The following is a 24,944-nucleotide window of genomic DNA, read 5'->3' as shown; positions in this document are numbered from 1 at the left end:
GGAGATTGAGTGTTATTGTAATAACAAAAACAGCAACAAAACAAAAACGCCAAAAACAAACAAACAAACAGAAAAAATAGGATTTTAGTTCTATGAGTGTATGACATCACACAGGATGTAATAGAAGCAACAGCTTTGTAGAATTCATGGGTCTCACTTTTCAAACTGAGTAATGGTGGACAGGGTTTCGATGGTTTTCAGCCAGTCTTTCCAGGTTCAGTAAGATTTGTGATTATGAACTCATTCAAATTTGGATTGAGGCATGAAAAGGGGTAAAATAAAAACATAATTTTTTCAGCATTAGTGTTACTTTAGTGTTCTTCCTAAGAGAAAGACATAAATAGAGAAATAACGTATTTCCTGGAATAATAGCCGGGTGCGATTATTTCTTTTATTACACCCGTTTTGAAATCATTGGTGATCCTTGCAATCTGATTGGCTCTCAGCGGTGCAATTTATTCCCAAATTGCACCATTTTTTGCTCTAAATCGCATCCTTTTTTTGGCCCATCAAAATGGAAATGTAATAACAAAAATAAAAGATTAATATTGACAATAAAACTGTGTGATTTCAAAATAGGTGTAATAAAGTGGTAATTGAACTTTGTGTCGTGCAATTTTGGTCTGAAATTATACTTGTGATTTTAAATTGAACTCGTGCTGCGCGCTCTTTCGATTTTCAAATCACGCCTATGATTTCACTCAGCAGTATCTGTACCTCAAAAGGATTATGCTGTCCAATAAATTTGTTCACATACATATAGTTTGAACTTTGGGAAGAATTTCCGGAGACACTTTGCTTTATGGGTTACTTGCAGCTGGGAGATATAGGTTTATTCATGAAGGTTTTTTCCCCAGATAAGGGAATTTGGTACCAACACATGTCTACGGGGAAGGGGGATTGGGGGAGGTTAGAATGGGTGGTTCCAACCTAGTCCTTTAATACGGTAGTGAAGTATAAACATCATCACATCCCTAAACCTCCTGGCTTGTAGTGTGTTCTCTTCGGTAGTTTGACAAGATTTACACTGACATTCTTGACAGTAATGACCACAATAAATTTTGTAAAAATATCTGGCGGCAAATATAATAATAACCTTACAAATTCCTCATCCCTCCTGGAGATTTATATTTTTGGGGCATGTAATGTAGCAAAGTGCTAAATATTATACCAACAATAGCAGTTATAATATTTATCTGTTATACAGGGTACAATAATATAATGGTATACCCACATAAATCCCCAGGTGGAAATCTAACAATTTTTCAAGAATCTTGTAGGAATCTTACAAGTTTTTGTAAACAATGTAAACCAAAAAGTATTGTAAGTATTGCATTTATTGTAAGTTCAAGCAGTGTTACAAAAAAAAAAGGTATTGTAAGTACTGACAGTACTTTGAACATTGTAAGTTGAGTAAGCATTATTGGTTCTGAAGTATGTTAATTATTGTAAGTAGTGTCCGGAATTGTAAACCTTGTATTGTGTGATTATGTTAAACTGCAAAAAAAAAAAAACGATTCTTGTAAGAATCTTAACTAAGAAGTAAGATAAGATCTTGTTAAGAAACTTAATAAGAATCTTAATAAGATCTTAATAAGATTTCCACGTGGGCCAGAAGAAAACCAACTCAACATACATCATGTAACTGAAATCCTATAGTACAAAATTATGTGCAGCTGGGAGCTACAAAAAACAAATCAAAATATTATGTAGAAAAATATTCAGGATGCACTAGCCACCGAAGTACATGTATGATTAGATTCTACTGCAATTGGCTTCAAAATCTCACACTCAAACCAAGCTAAACCACAGCACACTCTCACTGAATGCATTATAATGTTTTTACCTGCAGCATTGTGACCAAACTGAACTGAATCCATTTCAACAGGCGACACGTTCGACGATACCTCAGGGCTGTCTTGCAGATTGTAATTTCTTTCAATTTCACCTCCTTGAATATGTACACATTGTTCTTCCTTCACTGAAAACAAATTAAATCATCAATTCACAAACAAGAACAAACCATACATGTAATTGGCTTCATACTTAAGTAACACTTGAGATTCACATTTGTAATCACAAGCTGTATAATTTCCTCTAACTTCTTAAAAGCACAATTAACTATTCGCATGATCATGCCACATGGCAATCAATCTCCTTCCAAAAAGAAGCTTACCGCTTTCATTCTTGCTTTAGATTCTATGACATTCCGTACATTGGAAAGCAAAATCTTAACGGCAGCATTAAAAGCTGGAATCCGGAATCTGGAATCTGGAATCCGGCATGCAGAATTGAAAATAAGTTTCTTACAATGGAGAGAGAAATATTTGATGGTGAAATATATGGGCCAGTTATCTAAACAGTCTAAATTAGGCTGCAGCTGAAGACAATCAGTGGGCCTCCAACTCTTCTTGTTGCCATCAGCAGCAGCCAATGTTTAGATATGATTGTTGGCAAAACTGAAACGTGGTTTTGTTAAACACCGTTTAAACTGTCTTTTAATATTAAACTGACCCTATGACTTGGGGTAAAAAAGAGCGAATGAAAAAACATACCGTAATCTGGCACTCGTTGGCATAAAAGAAAACGCTGTTTATAAAAGACACAATATCTTATGTACCAGGGGGAGTCAACATGAGACAACGTGTACTGTTACAGGCTGAAAGATGGTGGTCTCTCCAATTAAGAAGGGGTAAGTTAGCTGATTACACACTTTCTTCCTCTTTTGTTTCATCCATTTTCTGGATACCCCATTTCAACTTGTTTTTGAAAAGGCTGCTAAATTTTTAGGCAGAGAGGGGGAAAGTACCAGTACAGGTGAGTCAACAGATCGCGATCCGAACCTAAGCGCACAAAGTCTGTTGAGAAGCATTTGGTGGATTTACTGATTTCATTCTGGGTCGTAATATATTTATTTATTCTATATGATTTACCCACAAATACCGAATAATTCTCAGTTTGTCCTGTTGCTGTGAGACGTTTGTCATTGGTGTTTTGCTGTGCTATTAACCAAATTGAAAACAGATAATCTGTTGGTCATGCATAATGAAACCTTGTGAACGTAATTCACTGTAGGCGATATTTGTGGTCTCAAGAAAACGTAATATAGTTTCAAAAGCAAGATATGGGCTATCAAATTGATTTTCTTTACTTTGTGGGCGTTCATTTTGAATTTTTTTAACTGTGGCAACAATCATTTTTTATTAGAGGGAAATAATGAGTGAATTAGAACTTATCTCTGGTGTCCCGAATTGAAAAATATAAAATTTGCATTTGACAAGGACATCACTTCATTCCAACTACTGTTGACATTCAACTTTTTCGCTAGCAGTAAATGTTTCCATATTATTTACCCAAAGTCATATATTTCACCATCAAATATTTCTCTCTCCGTTATAAGAAACTTTTCTTCCAATTCCAGATACCAGATTCCGGATTCCCAAATCCAGAATCCTGATTTTAGTGCTGCCCAAATCTGAACAGGATTTTCCATAATATCCATGCTTTTAGATGCATCAATGTTTCTCCCGCAATGAAAGAGTTACGGTGAACTACCGTAAAAAATTGTAAATCCACACATACGCAGGGAAATGTGAGGCGGAAAGCCGAGCTTAACGCTTGATATTGTTTTGACAGCTCGATAAGCGACCTACTGCGATTGCATCGTAAAGACCGGTCCACTAAACCTGTGGCAATTTTCTCCACACAAAGACATTCCACTACAATAAGCTTTCTCAGAATCGTACATTAACCACAGCCTACACTAACTGAATGTATGATTATACCTGCATGATTATCACCAAACTGAATTGGATCTTTTTCAACAGGCGGTAGGTTCGAATTCGAAGATATCTGAGACCCGTCTTCGTCTTACACATAGTCATCATCTTCACGCACACATTCCTCGTGTTGTCCCTCCACTGCTGAACGAAAACATTAGATCACAAACGAGAATAAACCATGATTTGCTTCCATAGCGGTTGAAATCCTCTGACAACTAAATTTGTAGTTCTTAATTCTTGACTTCTAACCTCAAACACAATTGTCTGCATGATTAACCCACTCATATAACATAAACGTCGGCGGGTTTCATTCCTGCTTTAGATTCTACAACATTCGGTACAGTGAAAAGCCATTCTGAACAGTATTTTCCGTAATATCCATGTATTTACATGCATCGATATTTTCAGACAACCAAGGCTTTAACAAAAAGTCCCGAAAATTGTAAACAATCCACACAAATCCAAAACAAATATCTCGATAAACAACACTGCAAAAATCTCGCTTACTTTTGACAGCTTGACAGGCGAGCGACGTAACGGTATGGTGATTGGTCAAGAAAAACAATCGAAACTCCTGCAATTTTTTCTTTAGAAAAAGGCTAGAAAAAACCCAGCTTAAAGTTAAAAATCAACGAAAGTATTTTCAAATATTGTGATCGCTATATAAGCTAAAATAAAGTAAAACTCACCTCCTTCTCTTTCTCTTTGAACTGCGTTACCAGATTTACTTCTTCGCCTGCTTTCTCGTTTCCTTTCTACGTCTCTTTTTCGTTGCTCATCACTAATTCGCCTCCATTTTTCACGACATCTTTCTCTTTCTTTCTCTAGTTGTTCCTCACTATTTCGTCGCCTCTTTTCTCGATTTCTTTGTTGCTCTTTTTCCCGTTGTTCTTCACTAAAATTCAGTCTGTTTTGTCGAGCCCTGTCCTGCTCTTTCTCTCGTTGTTGTTCACTAAAATTCAGCCTGTGTTCTCGAGCCCTGTCCTGCTCTTTTTCCCGCTGTTCTTCACTAAAATTCAGCCTGTTTTCTCGAGCCCTGTCCTGTTCTTTCTCTCGTTGTTCGTCACTCATACTTCGCCTGTTTGCTCGAGCCCTGTCCTGTTCTTTCTCTCGTTGTTCGTCACTCATGTTTCGCCTGTTTGCTAGCGCTCTCAGTCGCTCTCTTTCAAGTCGAACTTCGCTTCTTCGTCGCCTGTTTTCTCGATCTCGCTCTATCTCCATTTCTTTGCTTGCCATGTTTGTAGATTTATTTATAAACTAACTTTGCAAGCTTATTTAAGCCGTCGTGTTCAAAATTATTAGTTTGTTTCTTTTTCTCAAACGCAGTTGGTGATGCAACTTCCCGCCAAACAAACGCGGGCGGCAGCGCAGTTGGCCATACAATTTCCCGCCGAAAAAAAAAGCGGGCTGCAGCACAGGGTTTGAGTGTCTCATTTCACATTGCTTACATGGAGGAGCGTACGTACGTACGTTGTACGGTCGGTCGGACGGAAGTGACGTCATAACCAAACCAAAATTTCTCGCACTGATGGGTTTACCAAAATCTCTTAGCTATGGGGCTCCGCTCGCGCGCGCATTGCGGCTCCGCTATAATAATCTACACAGAAATGTAGCGGAAGAAAGAATCACGCGCACGCTAAGATAAGCTCAACTTTGAACTAAACATCAGTTATTCGAACACTTCTAGTGTTATCCCGAAACGTGTCTGTCCTGTAGAATTATTTCACTAGGTATGCAATAAGTTTGTTGTTGTCTTAACGGTTTTGCACTAGAGTTGCACCAACGGAAGATTTGAACGGTTTACTCAAACACTTTTTTTCTGCTTGATCACCTTGTCAGATAATTGAAGCATCAGCAAATTTCACAAGCTGATTTCACCCTGTCACGACCGAAATCTTAAACGCAGTGTAAATACAAAAAAGTACAAAGTGCTTTATAATAAGGAAATTTTGTATATTTGGTAATTGTTCCAGCATCATCATTGCATGCCCATCATGTGCGTGACGATATTTCAATCAGAACGACGGCGGTGTTTTATAAGACCACAATAGATCATTGTAACTAAAATAAATTAAACATTTTTTTTTAAAGTGCTACAGATCAGAGAAAATTCACGAGTACACAGAAAACTGAACTTTTTAAAGATCTTGTAAACGAAGAATTGATGCACCGGACCCCTTTTTCAGGTACTTTTATCATCACGGAACTCTTTATCTGTCTGGATATCTTTTATCTTTGTTAACTGTTATTTAGGTGGCAAATCCGACACATGCGAAAAGAACGAACTTCAATCTGGTTGAGAAACTGAAAAAGTTCTCATTAAGTTACAATTTTCTTATATCACCTTGTACTGGTATCTGTTCAATTTTCTTTCGTTAAAACATCATTCAAGTTCTAAGTTGTATTAATTATCTTTGGTGAATGAACAATTCACGCACACGCCATGACCGGCGTGAAATAAACAACCTGAATGAACATGATCACCGTTCCAGGTGAAATTCAAAAGCCGCGTTAATGTGTGAACAGTCACGTTTGCATGTTCAAATAACTTTAAAGGAACTAGATGCAGACGTCCAAATGTTTGGATTTTTTTTCCATTTTGGCCATTATAAAGTAAAACCAATCACTCCGAAGTAAAGACCGGTAAAGGAAGCCGTTGCGTGACCGAAAACAAATATAGTCAAAAACAGTCGAAGACGGAAGATTATAAAGTTCGGCGGTTTCTGAGATGACCGTGGAGAACTTTAAAATTAGATATTTCTGTTAATATTTTCTTTGAGCCGACAAGGTTTTGTTACCGTCAAAAGATTTTTTCCTTTTTTTTTTAAATCGGCATTTGCCAAGTGAAGAAGTCATTAGATCCTCATTAGTCACTGAAGGAGAACAATTATCAACCCTACGAGCTATGATGGCTTTGTTTGGTACATTAAACCAAGAAACTGATGATTAGATGACATCTTATGCAAGGTTAGCTAAATATGAGCTTTCTGTTGTTTGTTCTATCGTACTGAGGAAAACAAGAAGAATATTACAAACGTCTTCGGCGATTTTGACAGAAACATGCTTATTGTTTACAGTTGTTGACAGATAATGTTGCAATTATCGGGATTTTGGGAGCGTTAGTTCCCAGCACTGATAGAAATCCCGAAACTGATTTTTAAACCTGGTTTCAGAACGGCATTTTGCCAATCAAGAATTCTAAATGTCAAGTGATTCGGTGTTTTGCCGGGTAGAGAAACTCTCTCCTTAAAAAGTGCGCCAAATTGAGAATTTCGACTGAGCCAATTTTAGTAATTTTCAGTATCTTCCTCATGACCTTCAAAACTAAAGCAGAGATCTATTATTGGCCTCAAACGATTAGTAAGCACTTCAACTGCAGATTTCCTGGCTTAAAAAGAGGTTTTTTTTTTATCGATGCGAATTAAACAAAGTTGAGAGACGGTATGGGACACGTCTATTTTGGGTGCTTTTCAAGACACGTGTGCCCGAGCAGACTTTATTCAGTTTTTGCAGATTTGATAAAGAATTCCAAGAAATCAAATCCACAACGTTACTAGAACTACCATAGGGTATCCTTAGTTAAGTTATGAAAAACTTTCATTGTTTATCATGTGCCACCCCTTGCTCGATGTTAGTGGACATTCCCTCTTAATGCGTTTGCTTCCAGCCATCTTAAGTGAACGACTTGACGATGCTCCCCATCATAAGGTGGTCAGTCCTAAAACAGAGTAATTGAATTCGATACTGTATGCTTCTTTTTTAATATCCGTGCAGATTGAGCTCCGTGAAGCTACCATACCACAATTGGACAAAAAGCGGGGCGGGTTCAAGTAAACAGTAATGACACTAATGAAACGCTTACGACTACAGATATCTTTGATTGATAGCACAAAGTTTCGTGGCTGTCCGATGACAGTAATTACCCACCGCAAGTCAGAAGAAGATTGAAATTACAATATATTTTTTTGCCACGAAATTTAATGCTTGTTCAAGGAGGACTCGTTCCCTGCCCTCCCCCCTTCACCCGGTGACACTGTGCTTTACAATAAAATTCAGTATTTGAAACGGCTCTATTAATAAAAGACGAATCGACTCTGAATCGGACTCATCTTGGCTTGAATGAAAATGGCTCTACAAGTCGAAGTTGAAATGGTTGTAATGATTGGGGCCATTTTGTGTTGCAAAAAAATAGTTCTGTTCTTCGATATCAAAACAGCTCCATTAATAGAAGCAGAGACGGTCCTACATTAGGTCCAGCTAGGCTTGAACGGGAATGGCTCTAGTGATAAGAACCTATACGTACCATGTGGCGATCATGAAATATTTTCCACTGTGGGCGAAATCGGCTTATTGGCGGGACTGAAACGGTTTTTTATTGGGGTAGATCTAGACCAAAATGACAAAACGAACCCACGAATTTGAAGAGTCCAAATCAGCTTCAGGTGCCAAAGAGCTTGGGGCTGAAATGGATCTTTTGAAAGGACAGTGTATGTTTTGATTTTATTTCCTTTATTAAATGACTGTAGCATTATATAATACGAATTAAAATTCTTGTAAATAAATGTGCGATTGTAAACCCAAAACTGGAGCTTAAATAAATATTTTATTTTGAGCCGGGAGGGAAGGGGGATGTACCCGAGACGAGCTTAAACGGTTGAAGAACTATTTGCACATTAAGTAAAAGGCTAGCTCGTGGGGTGGTCCTGGGGGAGAGCCAAGATGGACGGCAGCGTTTTTGAGTAGTCCGTCCTGTGTAGCTCTCCGCTTCGTAATAAATGGCTGAAAAGGTAAGCGAATGCGACGAAAGTCCGCCCATCACTGGAGGGAAGAGAGTTGAAAGGCCTAGTGGCAGCAGCTCGCCCGAAATTCCTCCAAATAAGACTGCAAAGACTACAGAGCACATGGTCGAGCATGCCGATCTGTCGAGTATCTGGATCGCACTGAACAACATACAACGGAACACTGACGAGCTTCTTAAAGAGAGCAGAGCTTTGCGCAAGCAACACGAAGAACTGCAGAAGTCGCTAGAGTTCCACATCGATAAACTGGAAAAATTAGAGGCGGAGAATAACAAGCTGAAACAAGATGTGAGCTCGCTCAAGAAAGAAGTTCGCAAAGCAGAAGATGAAGTTCCTGACTTAAACGACGATCTAAATGGTCTTAAAAGCGATCTGGACACCGCTATATGCCAAATAGACGATTTAGAACAATACACTAGAAAACATAATCTCGAAATTCACGGCATTCCTGAGTCTTCAGAAGAAAATCTGTCTGACAAGATCATCAAGCTTGGAAAGGTTCTCAATGTACATATTGTCAACAATGACATCGACATCTGTCATAGAATGGCTACGAGAAGATCTAACGGCGGTCCAAGACCAATCATTGTACGATTCAGATCATACAAAGCCAAAAATGAACTCTATAAATCCAAAAAGCACCTGAAGTCAGTAAGTCTAAACAACTATTTTCATAATGCAGGAGCTGTTTATATTAATGAGAACTTAACTAACTATAGGCGTAAACTGTTCGCTAAAGTAAGAAAAGTTAAAAAGATCAACAACTGGCATAGCGCCTGGACCACTGACGGCAAAATTTTCGTCAGGAAGTCCCAAAGCGATCAAGTACATAGAGTATATGAAGTCGAAGATTTGGACAATATTCGTTAGGTTATAATCAAATATTTTTCTTTCCCACCCTCTCCCACATGTAACATAACATTATTCAAACGTTCCCTTTCAAAACCCTCGCTCCCCTTTCGCTTCATCAATTAATTATTTAAATTTTGGCGGAGAGTTTTGTAGGAGGGTTTTGTCTCTTTTCAACATGCCTTTAAAAAATGGCACTTATTCCCTTCTATACAATAAGCTGCTTCGCAGTTTAATTAGTGTTTCTATTATGTTAAGTGTTAGTTTCCATAGTACACTTGTTGTACTCATCGTGATTTGTACCCGCCTTACTCAACGTATTGTAAATTGTTGTCTGCGCGCCATCTACACAAAACATTTCCATCGCAAGGCTAAACGCTATCGAACGTTGCAAGCTGTGGTTCATGAATTGCGTTAGAAAGAAATTCATAAATCTAGTGTGTATATGACCTTAAATGCTGTTTCTCTTAATGCAAGAGGCCTCAACAAATCCATCAAAAGAAGAAAACTTTTCCGGTCTGAGACTCCAAATTTAAAGGTCTTTCTTGCCTTACTAGACAGCAAGATCAAATGTGAAAGACAAATAGCCATTAGAAATTCTAATTACGAAAAATATAGAGCTAAGTGGACCACTCTCAGCAACTACGATGCGTGAAGCACTTTAAGTATGAAAGTTGAGTAAGGGGAATCTTTTATTATCTCTTGTATGTGTGGGTGGGGTGCGTGTGTGTGTATGTGTGTGTGTGTTGTGTTAGCATCGTATGCAGGATGACGTAGCACGTGTATTTATTTCGTAATTAGTTAAAAAGAATACAAGCAATGTAAGTACAATTTCTGTAAGTAGGTCAAGCAATGTAATGTAATGTAATGTAGTAATAGTAGTGTAACTCAAATAGTCATGTAACGTAGTATTGTTTGTATGTGTCGTTGCTATCAATAAAATAAAAAAATAAAAAAAAATAAAAAAAGGCTAGCTCGTCCAGTATAACTCTGGCTAGGGTGGGTAGCCGAAAGCACATGCCTTTATTGATGACGTCAACAAAACAGGCAAAGACTGTACAAACCGACTAATTTTACTAATGATAGGCTAACGGACTTTTCACTTACAATAGACGAATCGAAAAGCAGCAATCTTTTTTTTGCAGCCAATAACAGTATAACTCTGGCTAGGGTGGGTAGCCGAAAGCACATGCCTTTATTGATGACGTCAACGAAACAGGCAAACACTGTACAAATCGACTAATTTTACTAACAATAGGCTAACGGACTTTTCACTTACAATAGACGAATCGAAAAGCAGCAGTCATTTTTTTGCAGCCAATAACATCACGTCTTAACTGACAAACGACTAATAACATCTCGCCCTCAATCAGGTCAATGACCATAGCTACTAATACCATCTATTGAAACTCCACAGTTTACTTAAACCTAATAACGACTTTTGCTTAGGTTTTTGAAACGTCAGCCAATGTAAGCGCAAACAGTCCTTCTCCGAATGATCAAAACTTACGTCCTTATGACATAAATCCTGGGTAAAAGCCATTTATGGAATTGTTAAAGTTGTTTATAAGGTCCTGGGAATTAACGCTCCTGGTATAGCTTCAAATTCGTCTTTTAATACTTTACAACTCACGAGAAACGATCATAAACGAGAAAACAAAATACAGAATTAATAAACGCGAACTTAAAAACTTAAGAAAAAAGCAATGTTCAACAAATCGAATAGAAAACAAGCAAAAATTCAGAAGCGAAAATATAACTACTTACAAGATCTCTGCGGTAACTCTGAGATTACAACAACTGATTTACAAAGGCGAAATATAAAACTTTACAAAAATTTTAACCAAATGAAAAATGCCTAAAGAACTTATGAAATTAAAAACAAACGATTACGTAACGCGACGCCAACAAAAAAAATGTAAGCATAAGTTACAAAAAGCTAAAGTGAACGTGATGACAAATTAACACAACGATAAAAAGAAAAATATATTATCCTCGTTGTTACAGTCCTTCAATGTTTAAAAAGCTTTTTATGATTTAATTTCTGTCATTGAAATATGACATCTTTTTTTATGAGGTGACTAGGAACGAGCTGCTGTTGGCTTTTCGGACGTGCTAATCGACCTTTGTTTTTGATACTTTCAACAACATTTTCAGCCACATACGCTTCCACTTGGCCACAATGTATCTGATAAAACAATGGCATCTGTCCAACTTAATATCTCCCAGTTATTTGCAGAAAATAATAAAATAACGAGCGAAACCGTAACTGCCTATGTATGGCGGAATGTTTCTTTTCTTTTTGTTTGGGCTGGGTGGCTGCGTTGCAATCGTGGCTTGTGTAAGCCCAAATCGATACAAAAACAACCAACACAAATAAACGAACAAACGAAACAAAGTAAAACAAAACAATTTACCAGCGCGAGATCTCATCCGCGACCCTATTATCAAGTCTGATAAACCAAGGTTGGCCCTACTTCAGCCGGCATTCCTCGCTCCAGTGATAACTTCATACCTTTACAGAACTCTTAAAGATTCCTTCACTCCGAATTAATATCCGTAAATTATGTTGCTCTATTTTTGGCCTGTATTTCTGGAATGACATTCCTCCAAATATTTGAACAAAACCGTACAAGAAATTATTTAAGATAGCTCTTTTAAAATTCTAATTTTCCCAATATTAAGTTTGACGTTGTATAGTTATTTTGCCCTGTTGCCCTCACTAATAGTTTTGTTCCTTGTCTATGTATGTGATTTTATGTTCTATTACGTATATTATATAATCTCTCCCTTGAAAACCAATAATATATGATCTTTATTTTTTTTTTTTTTTTTCATATTAAGGGTTGAGTATTAGTGTTTCTATTTTTGGCCGTTTCCCCGTTATTTTAATACTTTTATTCTCATAAATATATATATTGTGGAGATGGCGGGAGAAAATTCATTTATTCATTCATTCATTCATTCGTTCGTTCGTTCGTTCGTTCGTTCGTTCGTTCGTTCGTTCGTTCGTTCGTTCATTCATTCATTCATTCATAAACTTCATGCCACTTACTGTTCCCGCGCAGTCAACAAAGGTCTTAAGAGGCGTTCGAGAAGAATAAGTGAAATGAAAATTACTGTCTCAAAGTCCTGACGTGTATTTTATGAGAACGTCATTTACTACTCAGATCTAAAATGTCAGCTTTCAGCTGCGTCGGATTCTACCAAGAGAGAGAGTAACAAAGTTTCTACAAAAGTGCTTCATCCCCTCCCCCTAAATTGCAATAACCTCACTAACTAGTAATATCTTTTCGTTAATATTCATGACCTGTCTTGCCCTTCTCATTTTCTCTCTCCTATAAAATAAACTTTCATTTTATTTGCAGGGACCTCAGCAACAACCTAATTGAACATCTACCAGGACATGTATTTTCAGGCTTATCCGTATTGCGTTTGTAAGTATCAGAGACTTTTTTCCCTGTTGTTCATAATTGTTTTCACAGCACTCAATCAACTTGGTGACCTTTGTAGAATCAATCACTCTTACACCAAAATAAATGGCACGTGATAAAAAACCAACTCTGCATATTCCGTCCAGAGATACCCCATGGTAGTTTTAAAAACGTGGCAGGTTTTTTTTTTCTGAAATATATTTTTTTTAACCGGAAAAAAATAGAAAAAAAAAACAGTGACAGCCCCTGGTGGTTTGAAAAACAACCGAAATAAACATAGTTCACACCTCGTAAACTTCGTTCTGTTAAATTCGCATCAAAGAAAACCCAGTGTTCTTCTTGAAAGTTTGCTTTTAAAGTGTTTATTAAGTATTTGAGTCAAAAAATACTCTAGCAGACGAATTTTTCTGGTCATGAGGAGCCACAAAAAAATCTCAAAAATTCGCTTGCTCCAAATCCTTAATTTGGTGCACTTTTTTTTAATAGAAAATTTCGTGATCCGGTAAAACACTTAAACCCTTCGAATGTAAAATTATAGATCGAGGAAGTATCGCTATAAAACAAGGTTTAAAAATAGCTTTGGACTTTTTACCAGCGCTGAGCCTTGGCGCTCTCAATATCACGAAATCGCAATATCAACGTGAAAATAAACTGCACATGACTGCAACCAAACTAAGAGAAACCGTATTGAAATTTCATGTTGTTTACCTCGGCATTCGGCTGTAAACCGCCAGTGAAAGTTCACGCTTCGCTAACTGCAATAAGGTATTGTCTAAATAAGATATTTGGTTGTGTTTGTCTCCTGTCATTATTATATAGCCATCTTGATGTGTGAAGTCAACAAGATAAATTATCATCGCTCATTGCGACTGGAAACGACAATCAACTCAAATGACTTACCATCCGACCACTTATTTTCGTCTTGAAAATCCTTTAAAATGGAAGTGACTTTGCTTTTCTTTGAATCTCGAAAGGATTTTTTTTTTGTTTCGAGATGTCGTTACTGGGTCATCAGGGCCGTAGCCAGAAAAAAATAAGGACTGAGGCAATATCCATGGTTTAATTCGCGGCCTAGCAATTTAGGGTCTTTATGATGATTACGTTTAAAAAAAACTGGGCATTCAAACCTTATTTGACAAAAATTCCGCTAAGAGCCCTTAAGGCCGTCTAGATCTAGAAATCGAGAAGGTCTAGAAATAGAAATCGGTCTCGCAGGCTCATAAAACTTGGTCTCGGCCGTTCTCATTTGAGGATTTTCATTTCTAAATGGCAACGAAGTTAGCTGTTAAATGCCAGCGCGATTTGCCTCTGCTTACTAGCATGCCACCGCTGTAGAGGCTCAAGCGGGTCCACAGGGATTTCGCTGTGGACATAGGCTAATGCAAGGCATTTCATCCTGTTAGAACCCATCGATGAACGGCACCAGGTCCTCAACCTGTGGAGAGCGCTTAACCTGCGCTCGCTCAAACAGCTTCCTGCACTTAGTTGCGCTGCCGCCTGTCCGGTGTTTGCCTCTACAACTTCTTTCCGACCATCTCCGTGGCTTTTTCACTGACACCACCACCTCTACTAGATGGAATGAAAGACAAAGTTGCTTCGCTGAATACTAGTAATGCCAAAACAAGGTTAAATTTTGGTTCGATTATTGAGAAGAACTAAAAGCATGTTATGAGAGCAACTACTTTCCGCTTTTTTTGAAAAAAGCTGTTGATAGAACGCTGCATTTTGATAGATTTTTCTCACTAAGAACAGAGAAGACAGGAGAGTCGAGAAATGGCGGAAAAACACATGAAAAGAAGACAGTTTTCTTTGGGAAGCCGCTGCCTGGTTGGCATGAATTTGTGCTTAATTTTTCTCACCTGTAATTCAGGGCACTGCCTGATTCGCGTTATCATTCAACACAATATCATGTTACGTTAACATTTTTTTTTTTACTTATTTAACTGTTTGTGAATTTGTCAACAATGACTGAGGCAAGTGCCTCGATTTGCCTCATACTGGCTACGGCCCTGGTCATTCGCAGGATTTAAAAAACCATAATTACTTGAAGCGAAAGCGCACATCATATTAATTCGACTCTGTTTTAATATTTCATAAGTTACGCAATAAAATGTGACCCTTTTTTTTAATTCACGTGACGTTAGGTCTGACTATGTTGCGCGAAAAACACACGGGAAACGTGTGTCCTAACATGCTGAAAACGAAAAAACAAATTAAGAACAATAAAATCTTTACCAACGTGTAGACAGGATGGATGATTTATACCCGAAGTTTTTATCATCTATACACACCAAAAGGAACCGCAATGCAAGCTTTGATAAAATATGATAGTCTTTGCATTTTAATGAGGGGAAACCTAGGGGAACACTTTTCTTGTTAGAACCACTAAGTATTAACTCCTTAGCCCCTCATGCAAATGTCACTTCGGTCTCATCCCTGACTGTTCACTTGAGGATGAGGCGAAACAATTCTTAAAGAAATTCATCAGGCTGGTAGAAGATAAACAGTCGATTTGAATGTTCTCACATCATAGCCAGTCTTATATTAACATCTTATTGATGCTGACAGTTTCGATGACCATCAGCCATCTTTATCAAAACTTGAAAAACATGAAAAGTATCAGAAGCCTTAAATAGCCTATTTTCGCGGACAACTCTTCAGGTCGCTCTAGCACGTCGACCCTTGTAGCATCTTGGTTGATAGAGCGCCGGCTTGTCCACGGGCCTTCCATGGCGATGTAAAGATGTTTGCCTTTAAAAAATTTCTAAAAACGTTCTCTGGTTAAAAGTTTAAAAACACTGAGCTTTCGATTGCCAGTCTGCAATCTTTACAAAGTGAGATGTAAAAAGCGAAGGCAGAAATATATATACAAAGAGGTGAGAAAAAATGACGAACAAATTTGAATAAATACAATAATACAACTGAAGGAAATACTAGTGTGAAGAAAAAATATTGATGACATGAATAAAGTTATAATAAAATTGAGTATTGTCTCGGCAGATGTTTAGCATTATTTTCTGCCTGGCTAGTTATCGCAGTGTGCCAAGATTCCAGCGTTTTTCTTACGCGTGAATTGCCTCTGTCGATGACACGTGCATACTCAAAATCAATAGTATGGCCTTCGAGCCACGCATGGCTGGCAACGTTGGAACCACTTTTAAAAACTTTGTTGTTTCGAATATGTTCCTTTTTTCTAGTGTGTAAACATCCGCTCGTTTCTCCAATGTAACTCCATGTGCAGTCCGCACAGGGGATTTTATAGATAACGTTCGTTTGCCGATCTGATGGGGGTCTAGATTTAGGAGACACAAATTCCTGTTGCAGGGTCTTGACCGGTCTGGTGGTGGCTCGGATACCATTTTTGTTAAGAATTCTTGTAAGTGGTCCAGTGACGCCTTTACAATTTAGTACGTCTAGAGGCCTGAATGTAGCTCCTGATGTAATATAATAAAGTTATTTTATCTTCTGAATCTGAACTGTGCAAAAAGACAAGCCAACGAGGCTCCTATTTTTGTTTGTTTTCTTTTTTCGTTTTTGTTTTGGCCGAGCCTTTCACACCTAAATTTTAACTCTTACTATCGTTTTACACATATTGTGTTCAAAACACCAGCAACGAAAAAAGACAAATACTAGTCACGTTCGGGGCATGCTCCCACGCAGTCGCTTTTGGGGGAGCAGGCAATACGATGTCCCCTAAAAACGACCGCGTGGGATCAGGCTGCGTTTGGATTGCACTGTCTCCAAACTAAATTGGCCCATTGTTCGCAAATCAGTTACAGAGGAAGCCAGCGTATATCACAAAATTAAGGTGTACATACCAATTCAAGAGCCCAATGGAAACAGTACACCGGCTTGTCGCAATAAAGACCTGCCTATCCCACGGTCTGCTTTTCTCACCTTCTCAGTATTGCCGAATGTTAAGAGAACCCTTGCTTATCTCGTCATTGGTTAGCACCTCTGCACCGGCCAATTTCCCACTAAGATGAGATAGGCAGGAGAAATAGCCTACGTTAAACTTTCTGAAAGTCCGTTTTCGTAGGAGTTCAGTCAGGCGCTCGCCTCACGACCCCGTTCCCTTGTTGGTCACTCTTTCGGTGCATAAGAGGACGACTTGTGGCAAGTCTATAATGGTCTACACAGAAATGTAGCGGAAGAAAGAATCACGCGCACGCTAAGATAAGCTCAACTTTGAAGTAAACATCAGTTATTCGAACACTTCTAGTGTTGTCCCGAAACGTGTCTGTCCTGTACAATTATTTCACTAGGTATGCAATAAGTTTGTTGTTGTCTTAACGGTTTTGCACTAGAGTTGCACCAACGGAAGATTTGAACGGTTTACTCAAACACTTTTTTTTCTGCTTGATCACCTTGTCAGATAATTGAAGCATCAGCAAATTTCACAAGCTGATTTCACCCTTTCACGACCGAAATCTTAAACGCAGTGTAAATACAAAAAAGTACAAAGTGCTTTATAATAAGGAAATTTTGTATATTTGGTAATTGTTCCAGCATCATCATTGCATGTCCATCATGTGCGTGACGATATTTAAATCAGAACGACGGCGGTGTTTTATAAGACCACAATAGATCATTGTAACTAAAATAAATTAAACATTTTTTTTAAAGTGCTACAGAGCAGAGAAAATTCACGAGTACACAGAAAACTGAACTTTTTAAAGATCTTGTAAACGAAGAATTGATGCACCGGACCTCTTTTTCAGGTACTGTTATCATCACGGAACTCTTTATCTGTCTGGATATCTTTTATCTTTCTTAACTGTTATTTAGGTGGCAAATCCGACACATGCGAAAAGAACGAACTTCAATCTGGTTGAGAAACTGAAAAAGTTCTCATTAAGTTACAATTTTCTTATATCACCTTGTACTGGTATCTGTTCAATTTTCTTTCGTTAAAACATCATTCAAGTTCTAAGTTGTATTAATTATCTTTGGTGAATGAAGAATTCACGCACACGCCATGACCGGCGTGAAATAAACAACCTGAATGAACATGATCACCGTTCCAGGTGAAATTCACAAGCTGCGTTAATGTGTGAACAGTCACGTTTGCATGTTCAAATAACTTTAAAGGAAGTAGATGCAGACGTCCTAATGTTTGGATTTTTTTTCCATTTTGGCCATTATAAAGTAAAACCAATCACTCCGAAGTAAAGACCGGTAAAGGAAGCCGTTGCGTGACCGAAAACAAATATAGTCAAAAACAGTCGAAGACGGAAGATTATAAAGTTCGGCGGTTTCTGAGATGACCGTGGAGAACTTTAAAATTAGATATTTCTGTTAATATTTTCTTTGAGCCAACAGGGTTTTGTTACCGTCAAAAGATTTTTGCTTTTTTTTTTTTAAATCGGCATTTGCCAAGTGAAGAAGTCGTCGGACCCTCATTAGTCACTGAAGGAGAACAATTATTAACCCTACGAGCTATGATGGCTTTGTTTGGTACATTAAACCAAGAAACTGATACTTAGATGACATCTTATGCAAGGTTAGCTAAATATGAGCTTTCTGTTGTTTGTTCCATCGTACTGAGGAAAACAAGAAGAATATTACAAAAGTCTTCGGCGATTTTGACAGAAACATGATTATTGTTTACAGTTGTTGACAGATAATGTTGCAATTATCGCGATTGTGGGAGCGTTAGTTCTCAGCACTGATAGAAAGCCCGAAACTGATTTTTAAACCTGGTTTCAGAACGGCATTTCGCCAATCAAGAATTCTAAATGTCAAGTGATTCGGTGTTTTGCCGGGTAGGGAAACTCTCTCCTTAAAAAGTGCGCCAAATTGAGAATTTCGACTGAGCTAATTTTAGTAATTTTCAGTATCTTCCTCATGACCTTCAAAACTAAAGCAGAGATCCATTATTGGCCTCAAACGATTAGTAAGCACTTCAACTGCAGATTTCCAGGCTTAAAAGGAGGTTTTTTTTTATCGATGCGAATTAAACAACGTTGAGAGACGGTATGGGACACGTCTATTTTGGGTGCTTTTCAAGACACGTGTGCCCGAGCAGATTTTATTCAGTTTTTCCAGATGTGATAAAGAATTCCAAGAAATCAAATCCACCACGTTACTAGAACTACCATAGGGTATCCTTAGTTAATTTATGAAGGACTTTCATTATTTATCATGTGCCACCCCTTGCTCGATGTTAGTGGACATTCCCTCTTAATGCGTTTGCTTCCAGCCATCTTAAGTGAACGACTTGGCGATGCTCTCCATCATAAGGTGGTCAGTTCTAATACAGAGTAATTGAATTCGATACTGTATGCTTCTTTTTTAATATCCGTGCAGATTGAGCTCCGTGAAGCTATTATACCACAATTGGACAAAAAGCGGGGCGGGTTCAAGTAAACAATAATGACACTAATGAAACGCTTACGACTACAGCTATCTTTGATTGATCGCACAAAGTTTCGTGGCTGTCCGATGACGGTAATTACCCACAGCAAGTCAGAAGAAGATTGAAATTACAATATATTTTTTTTGCCACGAAATTTTATGCTTGTTCAAGGAGGACTCGTTCCCTGCCCTCCCCCCATCACCCGGTGACACTGGGCTTTACAATAAAATTCAGTATTTGAAACGGCTCTATTAATAATCGACGAATCGACTCTGAATCGGACTCATCTTGGCTTGAATGAAAATGGCTCTACAAGTCGAAGTTGAAATGGTTGTAATGATTGGGGCCATTTTGTGTTGCAACAAAATAGCTCTGTTCTTCGATATCAAAACAGCTCCATTAATAGAAGCAGAGACGGCCCTACATTAGGTCCAGCTAGGCTTGAACGGGAATGGCTCTAGTGATAAGAACCTATACGCACCATGTGGCGATCATAAAATATTTTCCACTGTGGGCGAAATCGGCTTGTTGGCGGGACTGAAACGGTTTTTTATTGGGGTAGATCTAGACCAAAATGACAAAACGAACCCACGAATTTGAAGAGTCCAAATCAGCTTCAGGTGCCAAAGAGCTTGGGGCTGAAATGGATCTTTTGAAAGGACAGTGTATGTTTTGATTTTATTTCCTTTATTAAATGACTGTAGTAATATATAATACGAATTTAAATTCTTGTAAATATATGTGCAATTGTAAACCCAAAACTGGAGCTTAAATAAATATTTTATTTTGAGCCGGGAGGGAGGGGGGGATGTACCCGAGACGAGCTTAAACGGTTGAAGAACTATTTGCACATTAAGTGAAAGGCTAGCTCGTCCAGTATAACTCTGGCTAGGGTGGGTAGCCGAAAGCACAGGCCTTTATTGATGACGTCAACAAAACCGGTAAACACTGTACAAACCGACTAATTTTACTAACAATAGGCTAATGGACTTTTCACTTACAGTAGACGAATCGAAAAGCAGCAGTCATTTTTTTGCAGCTAATAAAATCACGTCTTAACTGACAAACGACTAATAACATCTCGCCCTCAATCAGGTCAATGACCATAGCCACTAATACCATCTATTAAAGCTCCACAATTTACTTAAACCTAATAACGACTTTTGCTCAGGGTTTTCGAAACGTCAGCCAATGTAAGCGCAAACAGTCCTTCTCCGGATGATCAAAACTTACGTCCTTATGACATAAATCCTGGGTTTAAGCCATTTATGGCAATTGTTAAAGTTGTTTACAAAGTCCTGGGAATTAACGCTCTTGGTACAGCTTTAAACTCGTCTTTTAATACTTTACAACTCACTAGAAACGATCATCAACCAGAAAAAAAAAAATACAGAATTAATAAACGCGAACTTAAAAACTTAAGAAAAAAGCGAATGTTCAACAAATCGAATAGAAAACAAGCAAAAATTCAGAAGCGAAAATATAACTACTTATAAGATCTCTGCAGCAAATCTAAGATTACAACAACTGATTTACAAAGGCGAAATATAAAACTTTACAAAAATTTTAACCGAATAAAAAATGCCTAAAGAACTTATGAAATTGAAAACAAACGATTACGTAACGCGGCGCCAACAAAAAAAAAGGTAAGCATAAGTTACAAAAAGCTAAAGTGAACGTGATGACAAATTAACACAACGATAAATGACTAGAAAAATCTCTTTGTCGTGGTTTACAGTCCTCCAGTGTTTGAAAAGCTTATTATAATTAAATGTCTGTCATTGAAATATGATATCTTTTTTAAGAGGTGACTAGCAAAGAGCTGCTGTTGGCTTTTCGGAAGTGCTAATCGGCCTTTGCTTTTGACACTTTTAACAACATTTTCAGCCACATACGCTTCCACTCTGCCACAATATATCTCATAAATAATGCCATCTGTCCAACTTATTATCTCCTCATTATTTGTAGAGCCTAATTAAGTGACGAGCGAAACCGTAACTGCCTATGTATAACGAAATGTTTTTTTCTTTTTGTTTCGGCTGTTTACAAGGTCCTGGTAATTAACACTCCTGGTACAGCTTTAAATTCGCCTTTTAATACTTTACGATTCACTAGAAACAAACATTAACGAAAAGAAAATACAGAATCAATATGCACGAACTTAAGAAAAACCGAATAAAAACAAATCGAAAGAAAATTCAGAGACAAAAATATACTACTTCCAAGATCTGCACGGCAACTCCGGGATCACAACAACTGATTTACAAAGGCGAAATACAAACATTGATAAAAATTTTAAGCGAAAGAGAAAGGCCTGATGAACATGAAATTAACAACAAACGATTACGTAACGCGACACCAACAAGAAAAAAGCGTAGGTTACAAAAAGCTAAAGTGAACGTGATCAGACAAATTAACACAACGACAAATAAACAGAAAAATCTTATTCTCATGGTTACAGTCCTCTAATGTTTAAAAAGCTTATTATCAAATAATATCTTATCTTTTTTAAGAGGTGACTAGCAACGAGCTGCTGTTGGCTTTTCGGAAGTGCTAATCGGCCTTTGCTTTTGACACTTTTAACAACATTTTCAGCCACATACACTTTCACTCTGCCACAATATATCTCATAAAATAATGCCATCTGTCCAACTTTTTATCTCCTAATTATTTGCAGAACCTAATTAAGTGACGAGCTAAACCGTAACTGCCTATGTATAACGAAATCAGGTTTTTTTCTCATTTTGTTTTGGCTGGGTTGATGCCGGTTGCAATTGTGGCTTGTGTAATCCCAAATTGATTAAAAATACAAAAGCAACCAAAATTCAAACAAAAAAAGAAACAAACAAAACAACTTACCAGCACGGGATCTCATTCGCGACCCTATTATCAAGTCTGATCATACATGTCCAATACACTCGAGCTGAGTCCGGTTGCCTTCATTCCCAGGCGAATTGAGTCTGATCGCGAAAGGAACCGGAAATGGGTGCAAGGCGCTTGATCAGTGGTACCGGAAGTAAGGAGTTAACAGGAGCGAGGTTGGCAAACAGACTCGATCGGATCCGATGGAAACAGTTCGTCCTGGCAAGAGTCAATCGGACTCCCTGGAAGTCAGTTCGCGCGAGACATAGAAAATATCTCTTTGTCATGAGGCGAAACAAGGGCGCTACACATGTAACATTAGTCGTTCTTTAAGCCATGAGGCGAAACAAGCGCGCTACACATGTAACATTAGCCGTTCTTTAAGCCATGAGGCGAAACAAGCGCGCTACACATGTAACGTTAGTCGTTCTTCAAGCCATGAGGCGAAACAAGGGCGCTACACATGTAACATTAGTCGTTCTTTAAGCCATGAGACGAAACAAGCGCGCTACACATGTAACATTAGTCGTTCTTTAAGCCATGAGGCGAGACAAGCGCGCTACACATGTAACATTAGTCGTTCTTTAAGCCATGAGGCGAAACAAGGGCGCTACACATGTAACATTAGTCGTTCTTTAAGCCATGAGGCGAAACAAGCACGCTACACATGTAACATTAGTCGTTCTTTAAGCCATGAGGCGAAACAAGCGCGCTACACATGTAACATTAGTCGTTCTTTAAGCCATGAGGCGAAACAAGGGCGCTACACATGTAACATTAGTCGTTCTTTAAGCCATGAGGCGAAACAAGCGCGCTACATGTGTAACATTAGTCGTTCTTTAAGTCACGAGGCGAAACAAGCGCGCTACACATGTAACATTGGTCGTTCTTTAAGCCATGAGGCGAAACAAGCACGCTACACATGAAATTTACGTCGTTCTTAAAGCCATGAGGCGAAACAAGCTACTCATGAAATACTCGTTTTTCTTGAAGCCGGTGAGGCGAAACAAGGGCGCTACACATGTAACATTAGTCGTTCTTTAAGCCATGAGGCGAAACAAGCGCGCTCATATGAAATATACGTCGTTCTTAAAGCCATGAGGCGAAACAAGCGCGCTACACATGTAACATTAGTCGTTCTTTAAGCCACGAGGCGGGAAACAAGCGCGCTTCATGTGTAACATTAGTCGTTCTTTAATTAAGTCATGACGCGAAACAAGCGCGCTACGAGGCGAAACACCACGCAATTCGCTCATGCCGAGTGCGACAAATTTTCCTTCGCTTTATCGCTTAACAAATTCAAATCTAGTTGTCAAAAAAAAAATTTTCCACAAATGGCTCGCTTCTCGTTTGATCAGTTGCAATATCATCAATTATCACACTAGATCGGTTTTAAGAATAGACGGCACTTTTATCAGAATATAACTATGCCCAAGAGAAAATGAAAACAAAAGAATATTATGTCCTTATTATCAATAACCCTTTATTAAATCGCATTGTTACATAAATGCCAAAAACGCACATTTGACTTCTGGTGCCATTGTTTATACCCGCCAGTAAATCTAGCAGTTAGTTGCTTTTCAATTCATTCCTTTCCGAAGTTCACGGAACATGCCTACAAATCAACTCACACAATTAGACAAGAACTTGAAGGACTGCATAAAGTTCATAAAGCACGATCTAGACTGGAATTAATTGCTGAAAAATATAAAAGAAGTAAGTATTCTCTTTAACGACCTTTAATGATCATAGTTTCCTTGCCAGCGTAGCACTGATTTAATTTCGCGAATGAAAAATTTTGTAACATTTCCTCTTAAGAAGGGTTTGTAACCCGACACATACCATATCGTTCTTATTCAACCCAAACAATAACATCAGCAGTTGCTATAAATTGAAAAGATCTTAATTTCACAGCAAATATTACTGCCAATCAGGGACTATTAACAAGCTCGCACATTCAGCAAAAAAAAAGAAAAGAAAAGAAAAGCAGAGAATTAAAACCTAAATGTAATTTTAATGGTTAATTACTCTGGAGGTCAAATGAAAATAATCTCCAGTGGCCTCTAAAATTATGTCAATCATAACAAAACAACTCAAAGCAGTTAGTCACTTTTTCCACTAGCCATCTTCGTCACTACCCATTCATGCCCTGTTATTTCTCTCTTATGATTAAAGTGATAACACTCAAATGCAGACCTGTTTTTACACCAACACCTCTGAAAAGGGTTATAGATGTGCTACTTACTTATGAACACAGCCCGCTGCCATATCTAAATCAGCCTTAAAAACAAAACCATTTTTCTTTAATTTCTTACTATACACCATGAGTGACAACACTGTAGGAACAGGCTTAAAGTAAATTTTGTACGTGTTACAAGTTACATTTAATTTCGGGTTATTTTCTTTTCGCCTACGTTCAATCTCATTCACACAATCCTGACATTCATGATTCTATCTTAGCAAAATAAGAGAGACACTGTAAACTATAAATTAAGGTAAATTAAATGATATTTACACTACATTTACAATAACTATTGTCTGCGAGTTTACAAAAACGTGACTAGGAAATAAATGTCCAGTGGAATCGCTAAAAGTTTAAGCAAAGTCGCCAGATTTCATCATGACCAAACAAATATTTAGCAGACATTCCCTAATGAGCAGACAATAGCTGAAGTCCCCAAAAATATTTCCCTTATTTACTATAAGAAAAAACAGTTTAAGCAAACACCTAAAAAGTACCTGGAATGGTCATTTATATTATTACCAACCTGTATTTATGCTTAGATGCAGACATACCGAATAGGAAAACAATAAGGCAACATCTTATGAAGACATGCCTTCAGTGTAAAACCAACACATT

The 24,944-nt window shown here is 37.9% G+C and overlaps 2 protein-coding genes across 4 annotated transcripts in view; both read right to left on the bottom strand.

The window, feature by feature from the left end:
* Nucleotides 1-24,944, bottom strand: part of LOC146456075 (ras-related protein Rap-1b-like) — a 279,286-nt gene that overhangs the window by 66,461 nt on the left and 187,881 nt on the right. The gene's annotated exons all lie outside the window — the stretch shown is intronic.
* Nucleotides 1,847-5,296, bottom strand: LOC146456083 (uncharacterized). Of its 2 annotated transcripts, XR_014858865.1 has the most exons (3): nt 4,472-5,296; nt 3,786-3,920; nt 1,847-1,981 (listed from the first exon to the last, which is right to left on the bottom strand). XR_014858865.1 is itself a non-coding variant. In XM_085093530.1 (2 exons), exons 1-2 carry the CDS (start codon nt 5,016-5,018, stop codon nt 3,871-3,873), a joined length of 597 nt encoding a protein of 198 aa, XP_084949656.1. In that variant the 5' UTR covers nt 5,019-5,296; the 3' UTR covers nt 3,617-3,870. The 2 variants fall into 2 exon arrangements, 1 of the variants encoding a protein (XP_084949656.1); XM_085093530.1 differs by lacking the exon at nt 1,847-1,981 and having other exon boundaries at nt 3,617-3,920.

This window comes from Pavona decussata, unplaced genomic scaffold (assembly GCF_977016875.1).
Source record: "Pavona decussata unplaced genomic scaffold, jaPavDecu1.1 SCAFFOLD_261, whole genome shotgun sequence".
Classification (NCBI taxonomy): domain Eukaryota; kingdom Metazoa; phylum Cnidaria; class Anthozoa; order Scleractinia; family Agariciidae; genus Pavona; species Pavona decussata.
The sequence above is the reverse complement of the archived record's forward strand: the minus strand, read 5'-3'. Positions and strand labels throughout refer to the sequence as shown.